Raw genomic sequence first — 26,579 nt, forward strand, 5'->3', positions numbered from 1 at the left:
TTTATGAGTCCGTTCGGTTATCTGTCCTTTGTCGTCGCTTTTTTATCTACAACTAGATTCAGAATCACATGGAATTTGGATTCACGCTTTATTCGAGTAGCTATGCAATTCGGTGTGATGCTTTTTTTTTTTCAGATCCGTCTTCTGAGTTATCGAAAGTATTCATATATTGTAACACATAGTGAAAATTATTTGCACACCTTCTACATCTCCTCATTTATATGTATGAAATTAAATCGCAGTATTTCTAGGGTTATACATAAAAGCTTCCTGATATGTTGTCTAAGGTCTAAATTAATGAAAGCGGACAAAGTGGTGCATTTTTCAGATTGATCGCTCTTGAAATTCCTGTATACCGAATATTCATATCACATGATGACCATATCTAGTTTGGCGTCGCCACATTCTGTATCTGTGTCTTGAGTGTTATTGCGTTTATTTGTTCTGTATTTCTGACACATAGTGTTCAACCCTAACTTTTTTTTATCAAATTTCCTATACCAAGTAAGGAAAATGGTACGTTTTTTTTATCAAATTGTTCGTTTCTATGTATGTTGATATTTGTTTTTGTTGCAATTTAGTGTTTCTGTTGTTCCGTTTTCCCATTATAGGTGATGTGTTTCTCTTGGTTTTAGTTTGTAACTCAGATTTATTTGATCTCAATCAAATTTATGAACTTTGAACAGCGATATACTACTTTTGCTTTTATTTAAGTCAGGAGCCTGCAATTCAGAAGTTTCGTTAGTTGCTGTACACTATATTATTTATATTTCGGCCGTGAGTTTTCTCGTTTAAAATAATTACTTATTTGCAATTAGGGGGTCTTATGTAATCTAAAATACGGTATTGATTTTGACCATTGTTGAAGGCCCTTCAGTAACCTACAGTTGTGTTCTTCTTATTCATTTCGATTCTAGTGAAGCGTTGTTTAATTGGCATATACAATCTTGAGGCATATCTTTATAATGTGTTACGATGCTCTGGGTTTTTTTTAATTTCTTTTAAAAATAGATGTAGAACGGGAATCACCAGACACCAAGTAATTGCCATGGGAAAGGGGGACAACTATTACTTTTCCGACCTTTTCATAACGAAAACATTCTGTTTAAATAAACATGATAAAATCCAAGAACAAGAATCTGTTTTAAAATTAATGTTAAATTGTGGTTATTTTTTTAATGAAGACATACTTGAAAATTGAAAAAAGACGATCAATTGTTATCACGGCTATATGTTTACCGTTATTGAGTATTTGGCATATAAAATTATAACATCTGCAAATTTTATAATAATAATGTATAGATATGTTTATTGTTTATTGAAAAGATCTAGGCAAATGATGTTTTGTCATCCCATACATATCCTTTTCACCTATATAACATTGCATGATACGTTGTATTTACATGGTTATTTATAACCCGAATAATCCAGTCGTTATATTACGATCACTCCACTGGAGGACAATGACCGTAAGGGGGCGCTGTAATTCTTCGAGTTAGGTTATTTATGCTTTTATATAACTTTAAAAGATCCTTAAGTTTTATAGCTGGCTGCAACACAATGTGATATATTTTGAAGTATAATACGCCATCTCCTGGTATATAGCCAAGGCCATCCACAACCGTCACACCTAACAAAAGAACAATAGAAAGTAAAAGTACTTACTAGTAATTACAAGTGTTTGATCCTTGAAAATAAAAAATGCATAATTTGATATGACAGGTATATATAGATTCTTACATTGATACCAGTGGATTATCGGATTTATCCAATCGAGATAGTTAAATTATCAATTTTAAAGTCCGAGCCGCCTCGGCGAGGACTTTAAAATTTATAATTTAACTATCGAGATTGGATAAATCCGATAATCCACGAGTAACTATCACTATGATATCGAAGAATATATATACATATAAAACTATTTTCTATTGTGAGATGCAATATTTTCTACAACCGTTCTATATTAACGGAGAAATAAGTCAAAATGACGAATTGAGTGAACCTTGCCTCGAAATTGTTTAATTTCTCGCTAAATAGTTTACATTGTACAGAAAGAAAGGTACGGGAAGATAGATATTGACACGGAGATTGCAAATTTATTTAGTATAAGCATCTCAATAATTTTATCTCTGTGTATGGAACGAAAGAAAAGGGTCATGTCAAATTAAAATAAACCGGTTTCGTCAATGTTGTTATTACACAATCAACCGGTTTCGTCTATATATATCACCCGGGTTTTTTTTTAAATTTTCACAAACAATTTATGAAAAGCAACTTTGGCACGGATCTGAACATTGTCTTTCGAGAATGTAAATATATATTTATTGTAAAGTAAACTTGGCGTGTTAAAATTTATTTTAAACGGGCACCTTTGGACATAGTTAATTATGATAATACACATTTTCCTAATGAAAGGCGTATCCCTTATTTCACTTAACTTAAAACTAATTTTAAATGGAATATAAATACTCAATAGCAAACACTGGTATCTTATTATTTTGTTTCTGGTAAGCACATTTATTTTCCTAGGCATGTTTTTCACATTATTTTTACAGTTCAAATTCATTTTTTTACAGTTCGAATTCAATTGAAACTTAAAGATAACTTTCGAAAACAATATCTGACAGTTTTGTATTTTCAATGTGAATAAACGTTGGTTTGCAAAACATGATCGTCATTTATATCTAGGTCTTATTTAGAAGAAGTGACGGTAACCACTTATCCCATAAAAATTGACAATGAGACAACTTTCTTTTAGACACAAAAATGATGTTGAATTAATCAAGTTTAGGTCAGCGTATGCCTTAAACAATGAGAAAAACACACAAACTGCATGAAAGCAATCTATAAAAGGGCCATAAATTATGAATGTAAAACAATTCAAACAAGAAAACTACCTGCCTATTTTATGTTCAAGTCGCATATGGTATAAAGCAACCAAAGACAACCATGGAATTACAAACGTGTGACTCGGGAATGGATTGAGTCAAAGTGCTGTCGCTGACACAAACAGTACAAAAAAAAGTACAAATAATAAAAAATGATGAATTAACCTTCACTCGTCTTATGACAGAGCCTGTATGTATAGTAAATTCGCGATTTGTGCCAAAACTTGTATCATAGTTAAAATTATCCCTTAAATATAATAAATATACATGTATTCGCAGTTTACTATGAAGTCCACAATCACTGAACTAGTATACATATTTATTAAGGGGCTAGCTAAAGGACGCCACCGGATGCGGGAGTTTTTCACTTCATTGAAGACCCATTGTGGCCTTCGGCTGTTTTCTGCTCTATGGTCGGGTTGTTGTCGCTTGGAATTTGTATGAACTTTTCATGTTGATAGACATTTTTAAATAATTTGTTGCTTTTTTATTATTTCAGATGACAGAAAACATTACAATTGAGACATTAGATGAGTCATTTCATGAACTTATCAATGAAAACTCATCAGCTGTTTCAACTGCAGTCAACAGGACCGATGATCAAGATGTGTTTGTTTGCTGTTTTTGTGGAAAAAAAATAAAAACAAAAAGTGGCCACAGACGTCATGAAATAAGTCACTCTGACACTGAGAAAAGGAGACATGAATGCAAGATCTGTCACATGAACACGCATGTTAGACATAAACCTTTCAAGTGTGGAAAATGTAATAAACAGTACACATACCAAGGTTCCTACAAGAGGCACTTGCAAGTGTGTAACACTCTTAATGCTAAATGTTTCCTGTGTTCAATGTGCCCTAAAAGATTTCACCGGAAAGACCTACTAACTGACCATGTGACAGGAAAGCACAAGAAAGGTGTAGCCCAATGTCATTGCCAAGTATGCAACAAAGGCTTTCGATACAGATCTAGCAGGTCTAATCATACTAGAAAAAAAACATCATTGAGGATAAACGATCTGTTATTGTTATTTTTTATGCCTCAGTTATTTATAGATAACTCTTAGGAAGCTACTAATTTATTGTAAGAATGAAAAAGGGGGCTAGGGGGGGGGGATATTGTCCTGCATTTGTTTTCAGTTTTTATCTCTGTCCTGCTTTTTTTTTTTTCACTTTATTCTGTGCTTTTTTAAGTAGTAGTTTATTCCCTTTTTACATAACTTGTTATCCTGCCATTTTCAATCTAAACTTTTGGCTTGCCTTTTAACTAAGAAGTGCATAAAGTTTGATGCAGTTATAATACTTCGTTTTTTAGATATGGCGGGACATTTTAAAAAAAAAACACATTCCTGTTTCACTTACATTTTCTGTAACTCAAAAAGATTTAATTTGATTTTCACTATAATGTTTACAGATCGTTTGACCATTATAAGAAATAACTATGTTAAATTTTAAGAAAATAAGATAAGCTGTCCTGAAGTTACGGTGAGACATGTTTATGCTGGACAGACGGATAGATAGACGGACGGACGGACGGACCGAATGACTGAAAGATGGAGAATCGGGCGGATGGAAGGACGGACGGACAGACGGGTGTATACAATAATAGGTCCTGTCAAAATTGGGACGGGCGTGTAAAAACGCAAAGAAATGAAAAAAAAGTCGTAATAAAAGGTCAATAAGTTTTATTAGGATATCGGCCAAGTCGATTTATTTGTATATTTGTCTGCCTTATCATTTTCCTATATAACTTTTATATATATTTGAAAAAAATGTTTAGAAATCGATAAAAAAAAACTTGATATTCGGCATTAATTATAATAAAAATAATCTAACTCACATAATCCGATTTCCCGGGTGTCCATGTTTTCTCATTTCTTACAATATTTTAATTCGGTATACACTTTATAAGATAAGTGGCGAATCAAGATGACGTATAGGTTGCACGCCCCGACCCCACCTTTGGTTGCCAAAACTATATTGATTCCTGTATAAAGATTACATACATTGAATGGTTAGATTACTTATAAAGGTGTCTATTCTTTTGTGCGAGAAAATCACATATCAATTGTGTTTTCGATTTTTAAGACCGTAAGCTTTAATTTCAAGTTTAAACATGTTTAACATATTTTCCCATAACTCATATAGAAAACGCATATTTAGAGAGCTTTAATCTCAATATGCTGTTAAAAAATTTCGGAATTCAAAGTTAAATTAAAATATTCGTGTTCTATAAGAGTAGGAATTTGCTTATTATTTATTTGAATCTGAGACTCGTATAAATAATAAGCCGCTGTTCGGTGAACGAACTTGTTTTCGAACGACCCACAAAACTCCTTTTGAACGCTGAAGTTAAATAATCAATTATAATGTAATGCGATTATGATTTTTTTATTTGACCAAACCGGGTTATGTTTTTTGAAAATGACGAAACCGGGTTGTATACTTTGACGAAACCGGCCAGTTCAATTTTGACATGACCCATTTTTTTTGTTCCATACACAGAGAGAAAATTATTGAGATGCTCATAATAAATAAAATTGCAATCTCCGTGTCAATATCTATCTTCCCGTACCTTTCTTTCTGTACAATGTAAACTATTTAACGAGAAATTAAACAATTTCGAGGCAAGGTTCACTCAATTCGTCATTTTGACATGCATTTTGACTTATTTCTCCGTTAATATTCAACGAGTAACTATGTAAGAATCTGTTTCTCTAATGATTAAAAAGACATTTTCTTTTTTTGTTAACCGAAAATCCCCTTCGAGTGCCTTTCACATTGCACGAAGTTGTCAATTTCATTAACACCTGTTATCATATTTTGATTCATTCAGTTAGCTAAAAAGGTCATGACCCTCAAAATCATCCAATGATCTTTTGAGATCACCAGCAACCACACGTTGATTAAATTTTTTTATACAATGGGTTCGGAAAGGGATAAATTTACATAGAGTTAGAGAAATGAAAATAACAATAGTGATCAATATGATATAGCAGCCATGTTAAACATATTTTGATTAGATGTATATATCATTACCTTTCCTGCAAACTCTAAATGGGATTTTTTTTTTTATAAAAGTGTTAATAATTCGTTTCTGCATTTTGAAAAATCTATTTAAATTATCCTCAACAAATTTGTGCTGTTTAATTTAGAAATTCTATTCCAATTGGTAATTGTCTTTTTTTACGAAGGTGATTCTTGAATTTAAGTTCTAAATCCCATGAAAAGTCTACCAGCAATATTCTAAAAAAAAAACCTGTTTTACTTTAAAAAAAACCCAAAACAACAGTATTCTTCTTCCTTTAAAACTGTTTTGATAACTGCTTTTTAATCAAATATCAAATAATTTTACTTTGTCACCTTTCATGTTATACTGGCTCTTTTCATAACATTTCAATTATCAATATCATACTTCAGTAATTAATCCTTACAACCAAATGCTGATATCCCTATTTTGATTGTCCCGGATGTAATGAAATGTTATTAGTGTAGTTTGCAATATTATGTTCATACATACAGCTCATAATTGATTAAATTGAGAAATTTTTTATTTTTTTTACAAACAATACTAATTACACAGCTATATGAAATCAGATATGTGTTCCAACAAATAAGAATCGTACATACAAAGCAAAAGCCTCCTTATCACTCTTGTATTATATGATACTGTCCTCATCTATTTTGAAATCTATTTTTCTATCTCTTCTGTGTATTGTTGTATTATCGTTGGGATGCCAGTATAAACTTCCCTGCAGAAGAATACAGTTTGTAAATAAATGTTTAGTATTATAATTTGACTATAATTGATATCATCATTTACTAAAACTTTGAATTTTTCGAAAAACTAGGAACTTTCTTAACCCAGGCATAGATTACCTTAGCCGTATTTGGCACAACTTTTTTGAATTTTGAATCCTCAATGCTCTTCAACGTCTCACTCGTTTGGCTTAATAAATATTTTGATATGAGCGCCACTGATGAGTCTTATGTACACGAAACGCGCGTCTGGCGTACTAAATTATAATCCTGGTACCTTCAATAACTATGTTCTATACACATGTGGAGCACGATATGCTTCCATTCCAGGACACCTGAAATCATCACCAAATTGAAATAACTAACAGAAAGATTTAAAAATGGTATTTTTACTGCTGGTTGTATTTTTTATTGTTGGAATGCAAATGCCTTTTCAATTTATTCGACTAATGAGTTTGAATGCCCTTCTCTTACAAAATCCAATTTTGCATAAATTTAGAATTAAAAATAGTCATAACTTACAGTTGATTGTCTTCTATAGTTCCTTAAAAATTCTACTGGACAATCTTTTAAAATATCTTCCTTAGATCTACCAGTTGATGTTGAATCACGTTTAAGATACCATGAAATATTACCCTGCAATGAAAATGTTTCTAGTTTGAAAAGAAAATTGCATATTTTATCTATAATGTCGCATTGAATCCATTAATATGTACACCAATAAAAGTGCAAGTTCGTTATATTCATCTGAAAATTAATCATTATCTTGCTCATATAAAATTAAGAAGATGTGGAATTAGAAAAATATGATTTCAACAATTCAAAAGACACTTATAATTTAGTTTCATATATCATGTATATATATATCCACCTTTTTTTGTGCAGAAAATACCTCAGTAATATTCAATAATTTCTAATGTTTATTTTAATTCCACTTACGGTTGAATTTATTTTTCTGCATTTGCTCTGCTTTAAAAATTCTATTGGGCCTTCATCAACAAAAGCCTATAATAAAGATTTATTCATTGATACAGTGTCAACATTATGGATAGTAACTATATATTTGAATTTTATGTCCACCAAATTGTCATTCTTATAATAATAAAATAAACAGAAATAGCAAAGATACCTTCAACAGAAAATAATATATTGTTTGTCATACACATTTCTAGTTTTAATTATCAACGGTTATTTTTATGTAAGAAAATTAAAAAAGAAAGCAAAGATTTTTTTTGTATTCTGATAACCCTATATAGATAATTCACCATTTCCTTTCTCAATTTTATTTATAAGATATAATTTTCATACATTAAATTAGAAAAGCTTACACAATAGTACTAAGTACATTTACATTTCCTTATAATACAGTTATGGACTCAGGAATTAGGCGGACGAACAAATTGGCAATTACTACGATAACGATACAACCCTTATATTATTATAAACACGAGTAAAAAATAACAAAGGCAACATATTCCTTACATATTTTGATATTTCTGTTTGGTATAATTTACCCTTAATTATATATTATATCTGTCTGTCAATGAATATTCAAGAACTATTTATTCCATTTCTAATGCAAAATCTGTTCGCACATTTCTTTGACACGCTTTCCATGTCCATGATTCTAATTTTCATAAAAGAACAAGAATTTCGTCAGTGAATGTTTTTGCGATTCTATCTCAATTTCGACATAATCGAATAAAAAACCCTAGCCAAAAATTTCAAACTTCTAGAATGACATATTTGTTAGTATATTCTATTCATAAAAATAAATACAACAAAAGATATCGCACTCCTACACACATTCAATTATGGGAAACCTGGTTTAATAGCTATTTTAAACTCCCACTTGACAGTTGTTAACATTTCCATTATATTGACAAATTTGAGTAAGCATCTCAAACCTTAAATCATAAAATTATATTTAACAATGATTGCTATTTCAATATCATCGACTAATTATCTGTGTTAAGACTGACACCAACAAAACAATAAGCAGACGGGAATAATAAATGCAAATAGTATTACGTCATCTTCGTCATCATCTTCAACAATCAATTCACCAGCATCTTCTTGCTTCATCATTTTGTCTTCTAAGTTCTGGTCGTCAAGCCATTTTAATTCATTCATTGTAAAAATTCTTTCCATTCCTTTTCTTACAAAACATGTTCCGAGTACCATAACAGGAAAAACAATCGATATTGTTTTTACAGCTTTAATGGCCCATAGTATTCCCAAACATAAAATTTGAAAAAATGTAAATAGATGTACTCGATTGATCCTGACATGGCGAAGATACATTCTGTCTGGTTGATATTTTACTGGCATAAACATTATCAAAAAACGGTCCTTAAACTGGAAAAAAAAGAATATTTATGTATTTCGGTGCAACTTTTTTAATACTGAGACGAAAAAACTAGAAAAACCCATGACATACAAAACTCTTCAATCGATATAAACTGAAAATGCCATTGACAACAACGAAAAATGACGAAAAGACATATACATTAAAAAAAAACACAACATTAAAAAGTGAGGACTGAGCAACACTTACGAACAAAACAACCATCCATACTTATATATTTTTTTATAACCATTATGTAACGGATAAATAAAACTTATGAAGTAATGAAAATATTTGTTCACCATAAATTAATCACAAATTAAATAACTTCTATGAATGCGCTTTTAATGGATGATAATTTTTAAATTTATACTCTCTTCCCTTTTTTAACAACGTTTAATAAAATAATATCAAATGTTATGCATGCATAACCGTTTCGTTTCACAGATATCGATGATATATCTGATATAATCCTTTGTCGTAAATACAACCCCCTTCCTTCTCAAGAGTGTGACCTATCGAATTAGACTTTTTACCGGGTTTGTAATATACTAGTTCTTCTCATATATTTTATGATAGATATGATACTAAACCCCTAACGGGATGGATTGTGCCTGATATTCATATAATGAAGACATAATCTTTCAATCAGTTTGACTGAGTTCTGAAGCTGGCACATCAGTTAACTGCTAGTAGTCTGTTGTTATTTATGTCTTATTGTCATTTATTAATTTTCTTTTGTTACATCTTTTGACATCGGACTCAGACTTCTCTTGAACTGAATTTTAATGTGTGTATTGTTATGCGTTTATTTTTCTACATTGGCCAGAAGTATAACGGTAGTGTTGAGATCTCATAAACATGTTTAACCCCGCCGCAATTTTGCGCCTGTCCCAAGTCAGGAATCTTGCCTTTGTTAGTCTTGTATGATTTTAATTTTAGTTTCTTGTGTATAATTCGGAGTTTAGTATGACGTCCATTATCACTGTACTAAAATACATATTTTTTAGGGGCCAGCTGAAGGACACCTACGGGTGTGGGAATTTTCGCTACACTGAAGACCCATTGGTGGCCTACGGCTGATGTCTGCACTATGGTCGGGTTGTTGTCGCTTTGACACATTCTCCATTTCCTTTTTCAATTTTATAACAAAAGAAACAATACACGATTTATTTTTCAAATTAAAGATAAAGTTTTCCGTTTATAGGACCAATATTAAAGGTAGTAATACTTAATGATCATGGAAATATAAATCCTTTTAAAAATATATTTTTTGTTTTCATGACGTCATTTGGCGAAATTTAACTTTTTTGACGTAATTTGCATAAAACGACAATTTTAAAAGAGAAGTTTTAACTAATGATGCCAACCTCTCATTTGAAGGTAAAGACAATGTTTGCCATCTATTCTTTTTTAAATATCATACAGTTTCTTCGTATATTTCTAAAGCAAAGTTCGGCCCCCCAAAAAATTGTTAAAATGTATACATTTAAATAATTTGCTATAGACAGTATGTGTAAAGTTAATTTAAAAAAGCTGTAACAATCTTAAAACTTATCCAAAAGTTCCAAATTTACAGTGTGTTTTTTCCATATCTAAAGCATTGATTTGAGAACGAAGAAAACAAATTTTCTTTAGCATTTTTTTTAAATTTCAAAAAACATTTTTTTTACCAAAAATTAGAAAAAAAAAATTTCAACCCATTAGGTACAACATGAACTTAACTTGATTAGCTTTTTGAATAATTTTAAACAAATTTGAAAATTCATTTAGAACTTAAAAAACTGTGTGTGGATTTTCTATCCAACTTTCCGCAAAAACAATTTGCATCCTATGAACGTTTTCACAGAATTTAGTTACTTTTCGACAGGTTTTGATTTTCATTATCATATGTGCATACATTGCAAATGAAAGCTTTTTAAAATAGTGTATCTCATTTTGTTTTATATTTGATATTTTTTGATAAATTTTACTTCAAAGTCCTGTATCGTTTCTTTTGTTGACTTGTATTGCATGAGCAACACGCCGATGAAACATGTGGAGCAGGATCTGCTTCCCCATCCAGAGCACAAGATATAACAACCATTTTTTGGTGGGGTTCGCGATGCTTAGTCTTTAGTTTTTCTATGTTGTGTCTTGTGTACTATTATTTGTCTGTTTGTCTTTTTCTTTGTTAGCCATGAGGTTGTCTTTTTTAGTTTGACTGTTCCTCTGTATCTTTTGCCCCTTTTTTATAACCATGATTACTGTGTGTATGTTATGATATGTTGTAAAAGGAATTATATGTTGTCGTGTTTTATTCAATATGCAATATTGTATTTATCAAGGTGGATACCTGCATTCCCCGGAAAGCTGATACTCCCATGTACATAAATACTCCATATAAAACAGGCATGGGTACAAGCTGAAACGGGAAGTGCACAAAACCCTCAGTATAATTCCCGCCTTTATCAAATAGTTATTGCAATTACTTAATATGTCTTGTATATCAATATACTATTTTTTTTTATGTAATTCTTATACTCATTTACAAAAAAGGGAACCATGCATGCTATCATTTTATTGTGTGCCGTTGATAACTTATCCATTAACAAGAATAAAGTAAAAATTGAGTTAAAGAATTGCAATTATTAATGTATAATTGAATTGTTATGTTCGGGTTTTTGGTTGTTTTTTTTTGTTTTTTGTTGTTGTTTTTTTTAGTTATTGTTCTCTCATTCAAAACAGACTGTATTGGATTGATTTCAATAAATACACGAATTGAATTATTTATCCAGTTTAAAACTGAAAATCATATCTACCCTAAAGTTGGCATATTCATACTTTGAATTTATTTTTTTATAATATCTAATTAATTTGATGCTCTATATAACCGAAATAATGATTTTCTAGATTGCAGGCGATCAGGAGCTCAGCGAAAAGAAAACAAACATATCCCTTGTTGAAGACTGTACGTTGTCAGTATCATGTATAACATCAATGCATTGTTGAGTTCCAGTCTAATTGAAATTTACACAATCACCTTCTTTATTACTACAATGTGTACAAACATTTAGCCGCAATTATTGGTAAACAAATTAAGAGTAACTGTTTCACATACCTGTAACATTTTAGTCATAAAGACAGAACACCCGTTCAGGATTGCGATAACCAGAGGAGTCAGTCGCTGTTCCCTAAACAACGTATATATTCTTACAAAATATTGGATACTGCATTTGTAATCGCTATATACTTTACGCACTAGCGAATGTTAAGAAATAAAACTCATATCTAATTCTAAGTTAATGTATAAGTATACTTTTTTTAGGTGAGTGTATTTTCACGCAACTCCCGGTATGTATACTATCGCGATAAATAGAAACACGCCAATACAATGTAGTGTATGCTTGCATAGTAACTTGTCAATTAATAACACTCATATTTTCAACTCTACATATTTTCAAATGAAATTCGAAAACCCCTGTAGAAATTGGTACTACAAAAGATCACAAGTCAGACGTTTCAAACCATGATCTAGGCCTTTGAATAAGTAACATTTTGTGTGTAAAACAACCTAATTGAACAATACCTCCATCTTACACATCATTATTCCAAGGATTGAATAAATAAGAACCTTGTTTTATATCATAAAGCAACTAAGCCTTAGGGAAACATCAAATGCTGTTTGAAATATTTCTTACTGACGTTGTAACATTTTGACAGTCAAATCCCAAATGAATGCCGAACGAAGTTGATACAAACTAACAGTTAGACCTAAATGTTACAAAATGAAAATGAAGCTCATTGACACGATTTAGATAATCATGTTCATAAAAATAGAAATACCGTTAGAATAAATGTACATGAATATTTCGGTAATCTAAAGTTAAAGAAAATTAGAACGAGCGAAAAAGAATATACACGGGACTCTTTTGTGTAACTAAGAATTGATAGGTCACCGTCTTTTGACTCTATACTTATACATCCCGTCATTGTGTTGTTGTGCTATGGTAAATATGTGCATTTTTGTCTTTGATTTTTCTTATATGCTTGGTCTATATGACATTTTATGATTCTTTGTTACATATTTGTTTGTTTTTATAGTGATTAAGACTATAACACAATGTTGACTGATGTATCCTGATTTTTGACATTTTGACATATTATGTCTTATTTGTTATGTTTATACCTTGTTCTTAATATAATGGAATTTGTTGCGACTGTTAATGAGAGGTTAAGGTAGCTTTAAAACTACGTTTAATCCAACATTTTCTATGGAGAAAAATGTCTTTACTTAGTTACGAATAATTATGAAAGCTGCGATTCATTCCTTTGGTGTGTTTGAGCTATTGATTTTGTAATTTGTTGAGGGATTTTCTTTTTTGAATTTTTCTCGGAGTTTGGTATTTTTGTGATTTTACTTTTTGACCATTTTTTTCTGAAGAATTGATGAATATTTAGAAGTTGATTATGATAATGTTTTATCTTAATTCCTGATTCATTCACTTGAATTTATACACACCTGCATCCAAGGAAAACTGGCTTCTCACCGGGTGCAGTACATTTAGATTCCATTTTGAGACTGTTTACATGTGACATTGATCGTACAGTGGCAGCAACATACCACGGAAGACCAAAAAAAGAACACACCACAATACATATCGTTGCCACTGTCAAATCTAAATGGTAGCCACAACCTTTCTGCAAATAGAAATATTTGGTAAATAAAAAAAAAACCAAGTCAGACGGGAAAAAATTATGCTAGTCTGCAGTATACTGACTGTTCAGATTAACATAGTACCCTACAGATATCAGAAAAGGTGAAAAAGTAGGTCTTAATAGATTGCAAAGGGTATAAATCATATGCAAATAACTATTCAGAAAGAAATTTATATGGAACAACATATTGCTGGTTTGATATTCCACATTTTTACCCACATTCTCCATTTACTGACATGTAGAACACAATTCAGTGTGTATTTGATTGTACCAACCAAATCAACTACTGGTAAAAGACTAGTCCAAATAATTATGACGTCTTGAATGGCTATTATAATTTTTTTCTTTGACGCCTTACATCGATGTAAGGCGTCAAAGAAAAAAAATTATAATAGCCTTTCAAGACGTCATAATTATTTGGACTAGTAAAAGACAAACAAATTTAAGCCAACGAAATAGTTGGGTGTGCAGTCTGTGAGTTGTGTTTTTCCATTATAACATAAAGCATACTTATTTTACCGTACAAGATACGCATTTTAACAATGTATGTCTCTTCAGTCAGTTGTGTTTCAAATATTTGAAATTCAAAATCTTATTCTAATCATAGCGTAGCATTTAAAAATAGTTTTAAGAAACTAGACCAAAACGTGCAATCCACATTCGATATCAACATAACAAACAACCAAAACTGTGGGTCGGTTTCTTTTAGTATTTCTGTTTTAAATCCATCCGATTTTATACTTTAAATGTTATACTTTTTTATCAATTATATCGGTGGTCATTTTATATACACGAGGTACACGTATGCGCACATAAATCGATGTGTTAAGAAATCAATATACAAATCAGTATCACCAGCTCATGATTTGTAGTCAGCACATTTGTGTTAACATAAATTATCATTGAAAGAGTCATAATCTTAAATTGACTGTTAATAATATTTTGTAGTTTTCGAAATACTAAGAATGTTAGGTCCTCAATGATCTTAAGCTTAGATCTTTATTTGGCTTTTCTATATTTTTGAATTTAAGATTCACTGATTGGTCTTTTTTAATCCTGGTATCCACCATGAGTTTCTTCAGAAAACTTGTTCACTAGTGTTAAAAGTGAAAAAAATACGATGTAGAAATACATTTAAAAAATTCCACAGTAATATCTTTTTAGTTTTATAATACACAACTAGAACATTTTACCTTTAACTTATTTTCCTTTCTGTTTATGATAACAGCTGTAATTTGTTGATCCATAAAAATCAGAATTACAGCTACAATCGCTGGTAGTGATGCAAGTATCATTGTCCACCATGGATTCCCAGAGCTGAAGGGACTTATAAACCATGGCCTCGTAGGTAATGAAGGCTGCAATACATTTCAGAGAAATGAAGGCAGCAATACATTTCATAGAAACACTTATTATATCAATATGTATAAAGCTTGGAAAGATGTTCAATTTAAAAAAAAAATAAAAAAATAACCAAATTTGCATTAACCTAAAAGATGAACATTTGCCGTTGAAGTTTTAAATATAAGTATAGTAGGTAGCAATAGTTTACCGATGTCACAATATTAAATCGGTTTTAAAGACAAATCTAGGTAAAACAAAGTAAACTGTAATGAAGGGAATCGCATGCACTGCGAAGAACCAAGACAAGATACTTCGACAGGGTATGCATCTTTTGCCATTCATATATTATAGTCTTAATTCTATGAATAACGTCTTAACCAAACCTGAATTTTATCTGGAACCATTAGCTTCGGAGTAAGTACTCCTAATTTTGCATCAAATACCACCATTAAACAAATAGCGATGAAGACTGCAAAGTCTCCAATGGTCTGTCGAACCTATGAACAAAGTTACAATAGCTATTAAATGTATACCGTGCGAACATGATTTTTTTATAGTGGAAAGAGAGTTTAAAACAATTTATAATTTATAACTTTAGAAAATTTCAAACTGTGTTTAAAAAAAAAGAATCACGACGGTCGACTGCAGACTATAATGTATAAAATAGCCTATATAAAATACTTGAATAAGTAAATCTTAAACGACTTTCAAATTGTCAACGAAAAACCAAAAACATACAACACTTTCAAATTTAACAAATTGATTCACAATACATTTTAAAGAAATCATATTATGAGGGTGGTTAAGGGTTATTTTCCGTTTTTTGTTAATTTTATACGGGCAGTTGTAAAAAGGGTCGTTATTCAACATGAAATCGGTAAAAAAAAATCAACGTGCAAGACATTTTTAATTGTTCGGTCATCGTGAAATGGCAATTTTATTTCGCGTTCTTCCGTGCAGATATCCCCCTTTTACACCCCTCTATTATGAAAAACGATTATCTTATTTTAGGATTTCTGAAGTTTCATTTCAATCTGTATATAGGTTATTTTCTGTAATACGCGTATGAGGAACAAAGATTTAGTTACAAAAATAATGATTTTAAACTTACTATTGTCGGGAAGAACCGACTTTTCTTCATCGAAACTAACCCCCACGCTATTGCAAAAGTTCCAATACCAAGTATGATAGATAAGAAAAACACATTATCATGGTAAATACAACCGGAACCTTCCAAGATGCCTCCTAGAGCATCACAATCCTCCTTCGTTAGACTATTCCATTGTATAGATGAATTCATCGTTGAATTCAAAACCGAATAAGAAGTTGGCGTAGTAGTGAAGTTTCCTGTCTGATTTTTAGGAACACAATAGCATGCATAGTTAAATGGTATGTCTTGTTGTGTATTATAAAGATGTGTGTCAGCAATTGCTATGATCTTTTTAATAGATTCGACAATGAAAATAATAGCTATTAAGCAAGCAAAACTTTCTTCAGTAAATCTGGTGATATAACGAACTAATGCACTCAAGTCAAAGGCAACGATGATGAGTAAATACAGAGCTAACCACAGACCTATCATACATCTAAATGACATAAAGTCCCACGTGTTGTCCCTAAAAATAAAATAAGATTAAAGATTATATAGATATAGGAATATGTGGTATGAGTGCCATTGAGACAACTCTCCACCAAGTCACAATTTATAAAAGTATGTCTACATATGAAAGAATTGAAAACTGAAAAAACTTTCGTATTGTCAATTAGTTCAATTATATAATATTCCAGAAAAAGAAATTTTAAAATTATCTAGTTTCTTAAAACAATTTGCTTAAAAAAACTGAGTTAGACTACAAGTTGAGTTTATGTTTGTTTTTAATTCCTTAATTGATGTTCGTCGTCTCTGCCTCTCATTCGAATGATAATTTCTCATTTAGATCTCAATATTTTTAAACCTTATTTGCTAGTTTCAAGTATTCCTCGCTTTCAAACTGTTTATCGCCCTGGACATGCACTAAATATTTGCCACTGGAGATTGAGCAACCAACATCAACTCATCGAACTGATACTATACATACCTACACATTCTATAAATTATAATCTCAAGTACTAAAACAGGACCGGTACTACCCATTATAATAAGTGGCTGTCCACCAAACAATGCAAACGCCAGATTGACAAATGCAACGGCTAAAAGACATTCCATTGTACCCTGTAAATATAACGCATTTGGGATGTGTCTGTATATAAACTATTTACTATATTTTCTGCACTGTACTTCCAAATTATAGACATGACTATAGATTTATTTGACTGTTCGCATACCGATTATAAAAAAAAAAAAAAAAAAAAAAAAAAAATGCAATGAATAGATATCTGTATTTACAAAACGAAATGCAACAACGAAGATAAAACATTAGTAAAGATATCATCTAAGATATTCAAATCGTATAATGCATATGCAAGGTCATTCAATCACGAGTGACACATGTGGAGCAGGATCTGCCGGAGCACCTGAGATCACTAATTTTTTTGGTTTGATTAGTCTTTTAATTGTTCGGTCATCTTGCAATGGCAATTTTATTTCGCATTCTTCTGTGCAGATATCCCCCTTTTACGCCCCTTTATTTTGAATAACGATTATCTTTTTTTAGGTTTTCTGAAGTTCCATTTCAATCTGTATGTATATAATTTTCAGTAATACGCGTACGAGGAACAAAGATTCAGTTAGAAAAGCAATGACTTTAAACTTACTATTGTCGGGAAGAACCGAGTTTTCTTCATCAAAACTAACCTTTTGTTTTCTATGTTTTGTCTCTTGTACTATTATTTGCCTGTTCGTCTTTTTTAGCCCTGGCGTTGTCAGTTTATTTTCGATCTATGAGTTTGAATGTACCTCTGGTATCTTCGCACCTCTTTTGAATGAATTTGTCTATACACTTATTTGATCTTCTTTATATGTAAATGATTTGTTTTACTGAGAACCTACCATATGCTGGTCTGTTTCCTGACCCAGAAAAGCTCCAAATGTAATATTAGGTGCCAGTGTAGCTAGATACATGAACAGTATAGAACCAATACACTGTATATGTAAACCATCTCTAAAGTCACTGATGTAAAAAGGAATTTTTCGTTTTACATCTTTTATAAGACCTCCAAACAATCTACAAAAAATAAAGAAAATTTACTTTTTATGCTCGTCAATGATAACAAGAAACCATAACGAAAATTAGAGGACATAAATAAAGGCAACAGTAGTATAACGCTGTTCAAAACTCGTAAATCTATGAACAAAAACAAAATTTGGACATGATGGTACAAATAGATGGCGATTTGAGTCGTCAACGGAAATTGGTGAGGTTGATATTTTATGAATCGTTCCGAATATATAAATGTGTTGTGAAATATGCTTTTGTGGTAAACCCCGAGTTTGACAGGGGAAACAATGCAACATCAATTCAAAGTTAGTAGGTATTTTCACCAAATGCAAAATTTTCAACGATTGTTATTTATTTTCAGTTACTTTGAAATATGTTGTACTCTTCATTGTAAAGGCAACTTGTTTGTTCGATTGGTTTGCCAAATGAAGAAAAAAATCACATACAGATTGTTTACCCCCATGCCTCTGAATCAGTACTCAAGGTGAATCAATAAATACACACAACTGAATGTTTCATAAGCAAAGCATTCCGAACAAACAGACTGAGTGGCATACATTTCAATAAAATTTATAAGTAGTAACTGCATTCTGAATCAGTTACATCCTGTCTTTCGAACTGTCAGAATAAACGTGTCAAAGAAAAGACATGAACAGTTTAAGAACGGATTCACTCAATAACACAAGAACAGTTCTGGGTACATTCCTAATATACTATGTTCGACAAATATAGATGAAATTCTGAGAAAACTCTGCTTTTTTAATGACAATATGCTGAGCGGAATGTTTAAATTTACAAATAAGTTTAAATTATCAATGCGTTATCCGCGGCATTGCCATTTTTCAAGAGATGGTTATTGGTAATATTTTCCTAATTTAGTCAATACATATTGATATAGCTAAATACCTCCCGGTCCGCTCTAGTGTATCGTCTTTTTGCTCTTGGTCCTTTTCTTGAGAGTCGGATTTTGTCGAGAAAAAATTTCGTCTTTCCTGTAGAAATATGGTTTATATTCAAAATAACTGCTAAATGCAATCTTGTTCAAGTTTTAACGGAACTCTTAGGAATAACCCTATTTGCTAAATGTGTGAAATGTACTAGATATGTGTCGAGGAAGTAAATACAGTTAAAACAGATATATGAATGAAAAAGACAAAACAGATATATGAACGAAAACGATAAAACAGAGATATGAATGAAAACGATAAACAGAGATATGAATGAAAACGATAAAACAGAGATATGAATGAAAACGATACAACTGAGATATGAATGAAAACGATAAAACAGAGATATGAATGAAAACGATAAAACAGAGATATGAATGAAAACGATACAACAGATAATATGAATGAAAACGACAAAACAGATAATATGAATGAAAACGACAAAACAGATATCTGAATGAAAACGATAAAACAGATATATGAATGAAAACGATACAACAGATAATATGAATGAAAACGACAAAACAGATATCTGAATGAAAACGATAAAACATATATTTGAATGAAAACGATTAAAAAGATATATGAATGAAAACGATAAAACAGATACATATGAATGAAAACGATATTAAACAGATTTATGAATGTAAACGATAAAACATATATCTCTTTAAGGGCATACGATACAGTTTTGATCCTGTATTTACAAGTTCATGAAAATTTGCAGATAGGCTATTTTTTACCTGATTAAATCAAATATGTAATAAAAAATATACCTTCATGTGCTACTTTTTGAGGAAAATGAGGTCGAACTTTTGTATATTTCCTCAAAATTCAGATTTGTGACCGTTATTTCTTTTTCGAAAGAAAGACATAACTTTTTTGTTATAAAAGATAAACACAAATTGTTTTTTGTTAAATAATCGGTAATTACTGTATTTTATAAATATTCTAAATAAACATGCAATTTTTTATTCAGAAATAACTCATATTTATCAAATGTTCATGAATTGAGGAAAAAACGTAAATTTTTACTGCATATTTATCAAAATTAAAAAAAATCCTCTATTTACAGTTTTATAAAATTTGGGTCACATAATCTCCCTGCAAAATGAAACAAAATGCCGTTTTGAAAAATAGGGGTCCATGAACTCGTTTTCAAATTAAATCAGTTTGAATGATAAAAATCAGTCGAAAAATGCATCTTTTCCCGATATGTCACAGTTTGACGTCGCGAAAATAACAAATTACGTTAGCAACGTCATAACCTTCTCTGTAACTGTATCGTATGCCCTTAAGAAAAAATAAAATGCTAACCATCTGTCTGTGGATTTTGATTTTTGTGTCGTTTGGTTCCTGTCTCATTGATGTGTATACTCAATATCCTTTCATTAATGTGTGGGTGTGCATTTTATAATGCAAAGCAGTTGTCATCAATTATATCTTTGATATAATGTTCTTTGAATTATTTGATGATGGACGCGTATTATTTAATCTTCATTCCTTAACTTCTGTCTTGATTTCCGGTAATTCAATGCTTTTTATATGTTATAGACACTTATTATCGATCAGTTTATATCGCGTTTTAAATTTGTGTTTCAATATGTGGGCGGTAATCTGTGGTTATTGTTTCGTTTAGGTTTCTTATCCTTCTGTTTTTACTCATCTAAATCAAGCAATAAATTTTGGTAACATGAAATAGATTTTTTGATAAAAAAAAAAATATATAAAACTTTCTGTGGACACAATACAGAAGCAAACATATTAAAATAATTATATAAATAAATAATGTCCTTTGATACATAATTTTGTTCAAGTTGAATCAATAGAACTATGAATAGGTTTCACAAACCTGAGAAGGTGCTGTGGTTGGTGGGTCTAAGCGTACATCAGGATCCCATTGACCTGGTGGAAGTACTGTTAGCTGGTCTAAAAATTCGTCGAATCCATGCATAATGTCTTCTCGTGATTTTGCTTTATATGCAACTTCACTAAATATCTATAATGTTTAAATTCTCAATTAGGCAGTTTATTATACAAAGCTATAAAGTTTTTACAGACAAAAATAAACGTTTTTTTTTTGTTTTTTTAAATTTTGAATATAGTCGCATCAGTTCTAATAAAAATGTTAATTCGAAAAAAGCATTCTATTGATGAAACTCCTCTTTCTTTTCTTGAAATAAACATCCTTTTAGACAATATACATATAAGATGAATTACGGAAGATTTAAGTTTAGTCACACGTCTTTTATCATGTTTTAACGTTTCAGTATTTTAAGACAATAACCAGGTAATTTGAACTTATTGAATAGTATACTGTTGTATGATACATATACGAATAAATTTGTAACATAGGACGTACATTAGATTCCAATAACTGAAATATAAGATACAATAAGAAAACAATTCATATTTTTTGATGAAATTATCGTTCTATAAATACCTGATTATTTGTGCCTCTTAATTGTTCAATAATGAACCCGTCGATTCACTCCTTGATCCAAACGTATTATCAAATATTACTGATGAATACATAAACATATTGAGATATAATGAAAATTAAAATAACATGGATTTAACTTGGTTCTCATTGGTTAATCGTTTTACATAAAGGATGAAACTTAACATGTAATCCTGCACATCATACCTCATCGACCATCATATTCGAAATTGCTCTCCCTATTTCAAATGCATAACTCGGTTCAGATTTCGGAGTAAGATGAAGAAAAATGAACCTAGTAGGTAGCGCCACTTGTGATAGGTCACCAATGAATCTGGGTTCAACCAATCGAATGAATGCTGTGACTGGTTTTTTCAAATCTTCTAATTCACCAACCCATACATTTGCAACTTCTGCACCTTCAGGGATCTTTTTCATAAAGGGTGTATTGAACTGCAGGACAAAAATATGTCTTGATTAGTTATTAAGAAAAAAATGTCGTATAATGATTTCTGATTCAACAAGTTGGTTCAAATTTATTTTGAAGTAAGAAAAAAAACCATTTCTAATCATGTTAGTTTGTCAAACAATTAGTTTTTCATTTCCTACCGGCAACTATGTTAAGAAATCAAGTAGGATATAAGAAGAAAGTGCAGACAGATCAATAGATCCGGAAAAGGAATTAGAGCTTGAAACTGCTACTAAGGGACATATATTCCTCCATGATGTAAAATTAAATGCATCAACCTTTATTTTTTTTTTAGGAGAAAATGAAAGTTACATGAAGTCGTTATTGACAGTATAAATATTTCATAAACAAATACTCACTTTCACCAAGGGAGATGTCTCTTGCTTGTCGTTATTTTGCAAGTCATTATCGTCATGTTGAGCTCTTTTTCTAGCAAATTCTGTATCACTGATGGCTATCATTATAAAATTAAAGTTAATCTTCTTCCAAAAGTGTACAATACAATGATTTACGTATGATGTGAATTAAAGTTATTTTAGTATATTTCAATGATACAGATACCCAGTGTAAAAAACAACTTAATAAAATATTGGAGACTAGATACAATCTTCAAAATTAGACTGAGGTCTATACATTATGCCTCGTTTGTAGGCGTATCGAGTCTATTAAGGTTGGAAATTAGTATTCCTTTTACTGTAAGTCTGTGTCATTTGGTATCTTGTCAAGAGTTTTATCATTGGCAATCATACCTCATCTTCTTTTTTTTATATTTTTTTAAAATCTGCGGCAAAATAAAAGGGTGAATATCAACGAAGTAAACAATAACAGCTGTTTGTTAAAAAAAAATATTTTGCACTTATTATACATCTTTTACATGAACTAAACTAATAAAGTAAATCATAATTTATTGACGTATACTTGTATTACTTTAATATATAATGCATTTGCCAGAACCCTAGATTGATTTCAAAAGTAGAAAAACGTTTTTGACTTACTTTTTGGCATCTTACAATGTGTTATTATGTTTGATTCCATCTTCGAAGCTCTGTGTTTACGTTTTTGCTCGTGCTCGTGGCTTGTTAACAATATGGATCTTATTGAATTTTGAGTATTTTTCGTTATCGTTCTTATTTTTGCTAGCTCATCAGAGACCAGTTCTGTAAATAAAAAAAAGTATATCAGCACGTGAAATATGACAGTTAATTGTATTAAGAAAAGGTATGCGCGTATTTTTTTTTAAATGTAAATTGCTTTACTTGTTTGTAACGCATCCAGTTTTCGCATATTTTGTCAAATTAAGTGCAAATTTGGTAATTCTAAAATCAAAAATATACAATCGCATGGCCTCTTTGTGCTATTTACAGTATTTCAATTACAAGAGCGATATGGAATTTAAACGAAGATATATTTACACTCAAAAAGGAGAAAACAAAAGTTTGTCTAAGACGAATATCAACTTACCAGCTAGTTCATGCATACTTCTGACATCAGCCTCTAGTAGTATTGCTCCTGTTGACATCTGTGTCTTTAACTCAAGAAGATAGTGTAATGTTACAGCGGAGACGTGTGGTTTTGACCAACGTTTTCCGTTCTCTTCAACATCCTCTTCATACTTAACCCATCTTAAATTGAAATTTATTTTTTAAATTATATCTAAAGGTCATATATTAAGAAATTAATATTTAGGTGGGAGTGTATTATTTCCATGATACATACGTTTGTGTGATACCAAATGCACTTGAACACAGCAGATGATGTAAGTTTTAATTTCAGAACCGTCATCTTGTTTCTGGATGAGTAGTAAGTTTTCATACGTCATGTATAATTCTTACAAAGGTGCTTCTTTTTTTCATTACTTTTAATGCTTGATAGTTCTCTATTGATTTTGATAGTCAATGCAAACTTCCATGCCATAATTATGTCAAGGTCTAAAGGATTTTTGTCCAGTTAAGGTAAAACCAAATCTTGGTTCAAGTGTTTCTTATGAAATGCTTTTTATAGTGAACTAAATGAGAAAAAAATACACGGTGAAATAAGGTAATATGACAAAGATTCCGAACACACAAAAAAAAAACAAATGTTCAGAACGCGAAAAACAAATAATCCGAACTCAAAGAAAAGTATCACTGACCTTATTTAGCTCTGCAACGTTTGTTTTGATTTTTCTAATGTTATGCTTTATAAATCACTGAAGATAATTTAGAATTGAAAACCAGATATGGCGAAGAAAATATTATTCTAGCTTTCCTCGCTCAGATTGGTTTAGTTATTAATATCCATTAAAAGCAGCTTTAATATCATTTTTTTAGGAATCATTAAACGTACAGATAAAAGTATATTTACTAATTGGTGGATTTTGCTGCTTGGGATTGTTAAATCAGTGTCATTAATTGTTTCAAACATTTCTTAAATTTTCTTTTGTTAAATTTAAGTATTAAAAGGTATCTGAAGTTCAAATTTCGCAAGTAAAGATAAGCGTTGTAAGTTTGATTTAGATTTATGAGTTTGACTGTCCCTTTGGTATCTTTCGTCCCTCTTTTAATTACAATGTATATATAATTTGCGATTCTTTGGTCAACTAGCTGGTCAATTATTCAAATAACCCTCAACATAGACTTTTTTTAAGCTTTGAGCTTTTTTTATGAAGGTTAATTCAAGTAACAATACGCATAAAACTTCAAATAATTAGATTTAAATGTGATTAGTATACACTACCACATGGTTAACAACAATTCTAGAGCATCGTAGGTTCCGATTTTCATTTGGTTAAATTGTATAGATATAATGAAATGTGGTATGAGTGCCAATGAGACAACTCTCCATCCGAGTCACAATTTGTAAAAGTTGATCATTATAGGTCAAAGTACGGTTTTCAAAACGGAGCCTTGGCTCACATCGGAAATCGAACTATAAAGGGCCCCAAAAGTGAATGGTGAAAAACCAATGGTCTAATTTAAATAAAAACGAGAAACGAGAAACACTTATGAACCACATCAACAAACGACAACTGAACATCCGATTCTATTCATTTGAAACTTATTTGGAAACTGTAGTTCCAACTTCCTGGCTCTATCCTTGGGTTTTAAATGAATGTTAACCTAGAAAGTCGCTTCGGGCAAACCACATTTCTAAGATGGTATTCTTATTTAATTTTATAAGAATGCATCCCTCATCCTGTTTCTTCGATCTTCCGTTTAGTAATTAAAACATTGAAAATTAGGCCACATTATTTATGTATGTGCTTGTCCCAAGTCAGGAGCCTGTAATTCAGTGATTGTCGTTTGTTTATGCGTTACACATATGTTTTTCGTTCATTTTTTTACTTAAATAAGGTCGTAAGTTTTCTCGTTTGAATTGTTTTACACTGTCTTATCGGGGCCTTTTATAGCTGACTATGTGGTATGGGCTTTTCTCATTGTTGAAGGCCGTACGGTTACCTATAGTTGTTAATGTCTGTATCATTTTGGTCTTTTGTGGATAGTTGTCTCATTGGCAATCAAACCATATCTTCTTTTTTTATATTGGTCCATCATTATGATTTCAAACCTAGCCTTAACTATCGTATGCATAAAATTACAAATATTCACTTGTATCATTACATTATTTTTTATATATTTTACCTTGCAGACTCAATCCACACTACCTCCTCGTCAGTCTTTGTCAATAAATCCAACTGACAGAAAACAACCGGTGTTTTTTCCTCATTTTTAGTGATCAGATCTAGAACTCGTCTAGATATTGATTGAATATCTGCAAGGAAAAAAAGTAATCAATTTTGAACAATTGACCAAGGAGGGTTATAGGAAGCCTGATTCTCGAATTTACAAAATTTGATTGAAACATACTGACCGTACAATATATTTTTAGTATTCTTTAAGCTTTTTGTGTTTTATATAACTTATTTTGCCTATCCCTATTTTTTCTTAATTATTTCGATTCTCGTGACTTACAACTTAGCCATCAAATTGAAATTGAAGTTGATTAATTTGATGCGGTTGGTAGGCTTACATCTATGTGAAAAAAATAATCTAAAATATTGATACAGTTTATTTGTACGATTTTAGAATTGCCAGGAAGGTATTAAATGATAAAATTACTACAAAATGACATTTGAGTAAAAATTAAATGTTACCAAATGTTTTGGATTTTGAAACAGACGTACTTTTTGACTTAAAGATTATAAGAATCTACTTTAAAAGCAAAAAAAAATAGTATTTGTCGTTATAAATATCGAAATTAAACTGACAACGCGATGGCTAAAAGTAAAAAAGACAAACAGACAAATAAAAGTACAGAAGTCACTTCATAGAAAACCATAGAATAAGCAACACGAACCCCACCAAAAACTTTGTTGATCTCATGTGCTCCGGAAGAGTACGTAGATCCTGTTCCACATGTGGCACCCGTCGTGTTTCTTATGTTATCACAAATCCGGTAAATAGTTCAATGCGGTGTGTCACATTCGTGAAAAGGGAAGGGTATTGTAGTTACGACGTAAGGAATACATCCGATATCATCTGTTAAACGGTT

General features: G+C 30.9%; 1 protein-coding gene across 3 annotated transcripts in view; it reads right to left on the reverse strand.

The window, feature by feature from the left end:
* Positions 1-1,292: 1,292 nt before the first annotated feature.
* Positions 1,293-26,579, reverse strand: part of LOC134720960 (electroneutral sodium bicarbonate exchanger 1-like) — a 30,109-nt gene continuing 4,822 nt past the window's right edge. For 2 of the 3 annotated variants that reach the window (XM_063583580.1, XM_063583581.1), the window contains exons 3-22: positions 25,670-25,799; positions 23,511-23,671; positions 23,045-23,206; positions 22,409-22,503; positions 21,788-22,033; positions 20,993-21,139; positions 19,100-19,185; positions 18,025-18,199; positions 17,114-17,247; positions 16,147-16,651; positions 15,419-15,532; positions 14,885-15,049; positions 13,495-13,673; positions 12,094-12,166; positions 11,329-11,397; positions 8,678-9,004; positions 7,586-7,651; positions 7,169-7,282; positions 6,518-6,639; positions 1,293-1,630 (exon numbers count right to left, since the gene is read on the reverse strand). In XM_063583580.1, the coding sequence (XP_063439650.1) occupies positions 6,547-6,639; positions 7,169-7,282; positions 7,586-7,651; positions 8,678-9,004; positions 11,329-11,397; positions 12,094-12,166; positions 13,495-13,673; positions 14,885-15,049; positions 15,419-15,532; positions 16,147-16,651; positions 17,114-17,247; positions 18,025-18,199; positions 19,100-19,185; positions 20,993-21,139; positions 21,788-22,033; positions 22,409-22,503; positions 23,045-23,206; positions 23,511-23,671; positions 25,670-25,799 (3,041 nt within the window). In that variant the 3' untranslated portion in view covers positions 1,293-1,630; positions 6,518-6,546. The remainder of the gene's footprint in view (positions 1,631-6,517; positions 6,640-7,168; positions 7,283-7,585; positions 7,652-8,677; positions 9,005-11,328; positions 11,398-12,093; positions 12,167-13,494; positions 13,674-14,884; positions 15,050-15,418; positions 15,533-16,146; positions 16,652-17,113; positions 17,248-18,024; positions 18,200-19,099; positions 19,186-20,992; positions 21,140-21,787; positions 22,034-22,408; positions 22,504-23,044; positions 23,207-23,510; positions 23,672-25,669; positions 25,800-26,579) is intronic. The other variant, XM_063583582.1, reaches the window with a different exon arrangement.

The sequence above is a fragment of the Mytilus trossulus genome, chromosome 6 (assembly GCF_036588685.1).
Source record: "Mytilus trossulus isolate FHL-02 chromosome 6, PNRI_Mtr1.1.1.hap1, whole genome shotgun sequence".
In the NCBI taxonomy this organism is placed as follows: Eukaryota; Metazoa; Mollusca; class Bivalvia; order Mytilida; family Mytilidae; genus Mytilus; species Mytilus trossulus.